Below are 8,621 nucleotides of genomic sequence, written 5' to 3'. Positions count from 1 at the left end.
TTCTAGCTTAGCATTCTGCCATAGTCAAGAAATTCATAAAGATCGCCAATGACTATGTTGCTGCGCAGAATAAGTTACAAGAGATTAAGGAGAAAGCGATCACAATCAACTCTGAAACAGAGGAATATAATGCAGCTCTTCAACTAATGAAAGATTCTTGCGAAGAATTTAGTCTAAGAATCTCTCAAGCCTTTACTGCTCGAGCCTATTATGTCAAAAAGGAAGAAGAACTCGAAGCAGAATTAACTCGGATCAACCAAAGGCTTGCCATGGTTCGAGAGAGAAAAGCTATTATAGATCTACCTCTGGCCACTGCTCAACGCAAGCAACATCAACTTTTCAAGGAGATATATACCATTGAAGCCAAACAAGAGGAGTGCGCGAGGCAATTCAAAAAAATTCAACATGAAGAGTATGAGCAGACTGAAAAACTCTCAGCCCTAGACAGGGAGAGAATTCAAATGTATTCTGACTTGGCCAAGCTCCTAGCACCTTTTATTTCTCCGCCTTAGGATATCAATATTTGTAATGACATCCTTTTTATCTCCAAATTTATGCATTTTAATTGTGATTCAATAAACAATGGTATTGCTTCAAGTACTTTCCATTTATCGATTTGACTACATTTTCAGATTCGATATCTTTGATTCGATATGCATTTCCAGAATATAATTCAACTATTTGAAAAGGCCCTTCCCAAGTATGGGACCATTTGCCAAGAACCCTCGATTTCTTTTCCATTGGCAAAATAACTTTCAAAACCAACTCTTCTATACTGAAGCATTTTTCTTTTATTCGACTGTTATAACTTTGAGCAATACTTTCTTTTTGCCGGATCATATTTTCAAGCGTCGCTATATGCTCTAAGTCTAAATCATTTAAATCATCGAACATTGCGTTCCAATCATCGTCAATAGAAAAATCATCTTGCTTTAATACTCTCAAAGTATTAAGATTGACTTCTAATGGTAACACAGCATCATGTCCATATACTAATTTATAAGGGAAAGTACCTGTTGACCCCCTTGGTGAATTTCGATAAGCCCACAACACTTGACTCAAGGTATCATGCCAAGTTCGAGGTCTACTTCTGATCTGCTTTTTTATCAAATTGATCAAAATTTTATTTACCGCCTCAACTTGTTCGTTGGCCTGTGCATAATTAGAGGTTGAAGTAACCATATTAATGTTTCTTGAAGCTGCAAAATCTTTTATTTGCTGACCAGTAAACATAGTTCCTTGGTCAGTACTCAATGTTTGAGAAATTTCAAATTGATGGATTATATATTCCTCAATAAAATCTATTATTTCATTTTGCCCAGCCTCTATTAAAGGAACTGCTTCAACCCACTTCGTAAAATAATCTATTACTACCAGAATAAATTTATGATGTTTTGATGAAGGGAGGTGTATGATGAGCGGATAATTTATACGCTTTTTGGCATTGTTTTTAGTATGTTTTTGGTATGATCTAGTTAGTTTTTAGTATATTTTTATTAGTTTTTAGTTAAAATTCACTTTTCTGGACTTTACTATGAGTTTGTGTGTTTTTCTGTGATTTCAGGTATTTTCTGGCTGAAATTGAGGGACCTGAGCAAAAATCTGATTCAGAGACCAAAAAGAACTGCAGATACTGTTGGATTCTGACCTCCCTGCACTCGAAGTGGATTTTCTGGAGCTACAGAAGCCCAATTGGCGCGCTCTCAACGGCGTTGGAAAGTAGACATCCTGGGCTTTCCAGAAATATATGATAGTCCATACTTTGCCCAAGATTTGATGGGCCAAACCGGCGTTCAAAGTCACCCTCAGAAATCCCAGCGTTAAACGCCGGAACTGGCACCAAAATGGGAGTTAAACGCCCAAACTGGCACTAAAGCTGGCGTTTAACTCCAAGAGGAGTCTCTACACGAAAATGCTTCATTGCTCAGCCCAAGCACACACCAAGTGGGCCCGGAAGTAGATTTTTATGTCATTTACTCATTTCTGTAAACCTTAGGCTACTAGTTTTCTATAAGTAGGACCTTTTACTATTGTATTTTCATCCTGGGATCTTTGGAATCTTTTGTTCTTTAGATCTTTTGATCACTTTGGGAGGCTGGCCATTCGGCCATGCCTAGACCTTGTTCTTATGTATTTTCAACGGTGGAGTTTCTACACACCATAGATTAAGGTGTGGAGCTATGCTGTACCTCGAGTATTAATGCAATTACTATTGTTCTTCCATTCAATTCCGCTTGTTCTTGTTCTAAGATATCACTTGTTCTTCAACTTGATGAATGTGATGATCCGTGACACTCATCATCATTCTCACCTATGAACGTGTGACTGACAACCACCTCCGTTCTACCTTCGATTGGGTGAATATCTCTTGGATTCCTGATTGCACGATGCATGGTTGATCGCCTGACAACCGAGTGCTCGCCTGACAACCGAGCCAACCATTCCGTGAGATCAGAGTCTTCGTGGTATAGGCTAGAACTGATGGCGGCATTCAAGAGAATCCGGAAGGTCTAACCTTGTCTGTGGTATTCTGAGTAGGATTCAATGATTGAATGACTGTGACGTGCTTCAAACTCCTAGCAGGCGGGGCGTTAGTGACAGACGCAAAAGAATCGATGGATTTTATTCCGGCCTGACCGAGAACCGACAGATGATTATCCATGCTGTGACAGAGCATAGGCAACGTAATCACTGAGAGGATGGGAGGTAGCCATTGACAACGGTGAAACCCTACATGAGCTTGCCATGGAAAGGAGTAAGAAGGATTGGATGAAGACAGTAGGAAAGCAGAGAGACGGAAGGGAAGGCATCTTCATGCACTTATCTGAAGTTCCTACCAATGAATTACATAAGTACTTCTATCTTTATCTTTGTGTTTTATGCGTCTATCACTATATCCAATTGAGTTTGCCTGACTAAGATTTACAAGATGACCATAGCTTGCTTCATACTAACAATCTCCGTGGGATCGACCCTTACTCGCGTAAGGTTTATTACTTGGACGACCCAGTGCACTTGCTGGTTAGTTGTGCGAAGTTGTGTAATGCCATGGTACTGAGCCACCAAGTTTTTGGGGTTCATGTCCGGGGATTATGAGAGTTGTGAAAAGTATTGTTCACAATTTTGCGCTACCAAGTTTTTGGCGCCGTTGCCGGGGATCGTTCAGTTTGGACAACTGACGGTTCATCTTGTTGCTTAGATTAGGTATTTATTTTTTTCGAAATTCTTGAAGATGAATTCTAGAGTTTCATGATGATTTGTTGAAGTCTGGCTGGCTGAGAAGCCATGTCTAATCTCATTGGACCGAGGTTTATACTTATCATCACAAGAGCTTGTTGATTTTCATCAATCTTGCTTTTGGAGCAGTGATCTGCTAAGGCTTGGCTGGCCATTGGCCATGTCTAGTGTTTTGGACCGAAGCTTTCTTTGAAAGCTTGGCTGGCTGTGAAGCCATGTCTAATTCCTGGACCGGAGCCTTAGACTAGCATTGCACTGATTCCTGGAATTCTCATTAAGAATTTTGATATCTTTTTCCTTTTAATTTTCGAAAAACACAAAAAAAAATCAAACAAATCATAAAATCCAAAAAAAATTTTGTTTGAGTCTAGTGTCTCATCTTAAGTTTGGTGTCAATTGCATGCATCCATTCATGTGTCCTTAAGGATCTTCAAGTAATTCTTGATGATTTTCTTACTCTGATCTTTGAATTCTATTGACTTGAGTGTTTTGTGTGTCTCATATGCATTTTTATTTTGTTAGTGTCAGTAGTATACAAACTGCTAAGTTTGGTGTCTTGCATGCATTGTTATTTGATTCTTGTTGCATTTTGATTTTTCCTTATTATTAAAAATCCAAAAATATTTTTAATTTGTGTCTTCTCAAGTCAATGATACAGAGAATTGAAGATTCAGAACATTCAGCAGAGGAATTGCACAGAAAAAGCTGGGCGTTCAAAACGCCCAGTGAAGAAGGACAGACTGGCGTTTAAACGCCAGCCAGGGTACCTGGTTGGGCGTTTAACGCCCAAAAGGGTATAGTTTTGGGCGTTAAACGCCAGAATGTGCACCATTTTGGGCGTTTAACGCCAGGATGGCTAAAGGGGGAAGATTCTGTTTTTCAATGCAATTTTTTTCAGGTTTTCAAAGTTTTTCAAAATCAAATCTTTTTCAAATTATATCTTTTCAATCATATATTTTCAAAATCAATTTCTTTCCTTTTTCAAAGATACTTACTATCAATTAATGATTTGATTCAACATTTCAAGTATGTTGCCTTTTCTGTTGAGAAAGGTTTAATGTTTGAATCATATCTTTTCTTGTTAGCCAAGTTTTCAAAATCAAATCTTTTTAAAATGTTTTTCAAATCATATCTTCTCAATCACATCTTTTTAAAACCAATCATATTTTCTTAACCACATCTTTTTCAAAATAGTTTTCAATCAAATCTTTTTGATTTCTAATTTCAAAATCTTTTTCAAAAATCACTTGATCTCTCTCCCACTTTCATTTTCGAAAATTAAGTAATGTTTTTCAAAAATGTTTTCAAAATTTTTTTTACTTGATTTTCGAAAATTACCTCCCTTCTCCTCACATCCTTCTATTTATGGACTAACACTATCCCTTGATGCAAAATTTGAACTCCATCTCCTTTAAGTTCGAATTTTCTACTTCTGTCTTCTACTCTTCTTTTCCTCTGACACTTCAAGGAATCTCTATACTGTGACATAGAGGATTCCACATTTTCTTGTTCTCTTCTCTTTCATATGAGCAGGAGCAAAGACAAAGGCATTCTTGTTGAAGCTGATCCTGAACCTGAAAGGACCTTGAAGAGAAAGCTAAGAGAAGCCAAAGCACAACTCTCTTTAGAGGACCTGACCGAATTCTTCAAGGAAAAAGAACACATGGCAGCCGAAAACAACAATGCCAACAATGCAAGGAAGGTGCTGGGTGACTTTACTGCACCTACTCCCGACTTCTATGGGAGAAGCATCTCTATCCCTGCCATTAGAGCAAATAACTTTGAGCTTAAGCCTCAACTAGTTTCTCTAATGCAACAGAATTGCAAGTTTCATGGACTTCCATTGGAAGATCCTCATCAGTTTTTAGCTGAGTTCTTGCAAATCTGTGACACAGTCAAGACTAATGGGGTTGACCCTGAGGTCTACAGACTTATGCTATTCCCTTTTGCTGTAAGAGACAGATCTTGGACATGGTTGGACTCACAGCCTAAAGAAAGCCTGGACTCTTGGGAAAAGCTAGTCAATGCCTTCTTGGCAAAGTTCTTTCCACCTCAAAAATTGAGTAAGCTTAGAGTGGAAGTCCAAACCTTCAGACAGAAGGAAGGAGAATCCCTCTATGAAGCTGGGGAAAGATACAAACAATTAATCAGAAAGTGTCCTTCTGATATGCTTTCTGAATGGAGCATCATAGGTATTTTCTATGATGGTCTCTCTGAACTATCCAAGATGTCTTTGGATAGCTCTTCTGGAGGATCTCTTCATCTGAAGAAGACGCCTACTGAAGCTCAAGAACTGATTGAAATGGTTGCAAATAACCAATTCATGTACACTTCTGAAAGAAATCCTGTGAACAATGGGACTAGTCAGAAGAAAGGAGTTCTTGAGATTGACACTCTGAATGCCATTTTGGCTCAGAATAAAATATTGACCCAACAGGTCAATATGATTTCTCAAAGTCTGTCTGGAATGCAAAATGCACCAAGCAGTACTAAGGAAGCTTCATCTGAGGAAGAAGCTTATGATCCTGAGAATCCTTCAATGGAAGAGGTGAATTACATGGGAGAACCCTATGGAAACACTTATAATCCTTCATGGAGGAATCATCCAAATCTTTCATGGAAGGATCAACAGAGACCTCAACAAGGTTTCAACAATAATAATGGTGGAAGAAATAGGTTCAGCAATAGCAAGCCTTTTCCATCATCTTCTCAGCAACAGACAGAGAATTCTAAGCAGAATACCTCTGACTTAGCAACCATGGTCTCTGATCTAATCAAAACCACTCAAAGTTTCATGACTGAAACAAGGTCCTCCATTAGAAATTTGGAAGGACAAGTGGGTCAGCTGAGCAAGAAAATTACTGAACTCCCTCCTAGTACTCTTCCAAGCAATACAGAAGAAAATCCAAAAGGAGAGTGCAAGGCCATCAACATGGCCGAATTTTGGGAGGAAGAAGAGGCAGTGAACGCCACTGAGGAAGGCCTCACTGGACGTCCACTGGCCTCCAATGAGTTCCCCAATGAGGAACCATGGGAATCTGAGGCTCAAACTGAGACCATAGAGATTCCATTGGACTTACTTCTGCCTTTCATGAGCTCTGATGAGTATTCTTCCTCTGAAGAGGATGAGTATGTCACTGAGGAGCAAGTTGCTAAATACCTTGGAGCAATCATGAAGCTGAATGACAAGTTGTTTGGAAATGAGACTTGGGAGGATGAACCTCCTCTGCTCACCAAGGAACTGGATGACTTGTCTAGGCAGAAACTGCCTCAAAAGAGACAGGATCCTGGGAAGTTTTCAATACCTTGTACCATAGGCACCATGACCTTCAAGAAGGCCTTGTGTGACTTAGGGTCAAGTGTAAACCTCATGCCTCTCTCTGTAATGGAGAAGTTAGGGATCTCTGAGGTGCAAGCTGCAAAAATCTCACTAGAGATGGCAGACAATTCAAGAAAACAAGCCCATGGACTTGTAGAGGATGTTCTGGTTAAAGTTGAAGACCATTACATCCCTACTGATTTCATAGTCCTAGAGACTGGGAAGTGCATGGATGAATCCATCATCCTTGGCAGATCCTTCCTAGCCACAGCAAAGGCTGTGATTGATGTTGATAGAGGAGAGTTGATCATTCAAGTGAATGAAGAATCCTTGGTGTTTAAGGCTCAAGGATATCCCTCTGTCATCATGGAGAGGAAGCATGAAGAGCTTCTCTCAAAACAGAGCCAAACAGAGCCCCCACAGTCAAACTCTAAGTTTGGTGTTGGGAGGCCACAACCAAACTCTAAGTTTGGTGTTGAACCCCCACATTCAAACTCTAAGTTTGGTGTTGGGAGGTTCCAACATGGCTCTGAATATCTGTGAGGCTCCATGAGAGTCCTCTGTCAAGCTAATGACATTAAAGAAGCGCTTGTTGGGAGGCAACCCAATGTTATATTTTATCTATTTTATTTTGTTATTTTCTCTTTTTTGTAGGTTGATGATCATGAGAAGTCACAAAATCAATGAAAAAAGCAAAAACAGAATGAAAAACAGGAAGAAAAACAGCACACCCTGGAGGACGCACCCACTGGCGTTTAAACGCCAGTGAGGTTAGCTGTTGGGCGTTTAACGCCAGAAAGGGGCACCAGACTGGCGTTAAACGCCAGAAATGGGCAAGAAGCTGGCGTTAAACACCAGAAATGGGCACCAGCCCGGCGTTTAATGCCAGAAAAGGCTAAAAACGTGTTTTTTCTTGCTATTTGGTGCAGGGATGACTTTTCCGTGACACCTCAGGATCTGTGGACCCCACAGGATCCCCACCTACCCTACCACTCTCTCTCTTCTTCACCCATTCACCAATCACCTCAACACCTCTTCCCCAAAAACCCTTCACCTATCAAATCCCATCTTTCTCTTCACCACTCACATCCATCCTTCATAAAACCCCACCTACCTCACCATTCAAATTCAAACCACTTTCCCTCCCAAACCCACCCTCAAATGGCCGAACCCTCCACTCCCCCTCTCCTATATAAACCCTCCTTCACTCCTTCATTTTCACACAACATACACACCACTTCTCCCCTTCTTGGCCAAAAATTAAAGCCATTCCCTTTCCCCTCTTTTCTTCTTCTTCTACTCTCTTCTTTCTTCTTTTGCTCGAGGACGAGCAAACATTTTAAGTTTGGTGTGGTAAAAGCATTGCTTTTTGTTTTTCCATAACCATTTATGGCATCCAAGGCCAGAGAAACCTCTAGAAAGAGGAAAGGGAAGGCAAAAGCTTCCACCTCCGAGTCATGGGAGATGGAGAGATTCATCTCAAGGGTGCATCAAGACCACTTCTATGAAGTTGTGGCCTTGAAGAAGGTGATCCCCGAGGTCCCTTTTTCACTCAAAAAGGGTGAATATCCGGAGATCCGACATGAGATCCGAAGAAGAGGTTGGGAAGTTCTTACCAACCCCATTCAACAAGTCGGAATCTTGATGGTTCAAGAGTTCTATGCCAATGCATGGATCACTAAGAACCATGATCAAAGTGTGAACCCGAATCCAAAGAATTATCTCACTATGGTTCGGGGGAAATACTTGGATTTTAGTCCGGAAAGTGTGAGGGTGGCGTTCAACTTGCCTATGATGCAAGGAGATGAACATCCTTACACTAGAAGGGTCAACTTTGATCAAAGTTTGGACCAAGTCCTCACAGTCATATGTGAAGAGGGCGCCCAATGGAAGAGAGATTCAAGAGGGAAGCCGGTTCAATTGAGAAGGCATGACCTCAAACCCGTGGCTAGAGGATGGTTGGAGTTCATCCAACGCTCAATCATTCCCACTAGCAACCGGTCCGAAGTTACCATAGACCGGGCTATCATGATCCATAGCATCATGATTGGAGAAGAAATAGAAG

The 8,621-nt window shown here is 40.5% G+C and overlaps 1 protein-coding gene across 1 annotated transcript; it reads right to left on the bottom strand.

The window, feature by feature from the left end:
* Positions 1-561: 561 nt before the first annotated feature.
* LOC112709469 (uncharacterized) lies at positions 562-1,233 on the bottom strand. Its single transcript, XM_025761350.1, has one exon. The coding sequence runs from the start codon at positions 1,231-1,233 to the stop codon at positions 562-564; it is 672 nt and encodes a 223-aa protein (XP_025617135.1).
* Positions 1,234-8,621: the final 7,388 nt, after the last annotated feature.

The sequence above is a fragment of the Arachis hypogaea genome, chromosome 9 (assembly GCF_003086295.3).
Source record: "Arachis hypogaea cultivar Tifrunner chromosome 9, arahy.Tifrunner.gnm2.J5K5, whole genome shotgun sequence".
NCBI classification, from domain to species: Eukaryota; Viridiplantae; Streptophyta; class Magnoliopsida; order Fabales; family Fabaceae; genus Arachis; species Arachis hypogaea.
The sequence above is the reverse complement of the archived record's forward strand: the minus strand, read 5'-3'. Positions and strand labels throughout refer to the sequence as shown.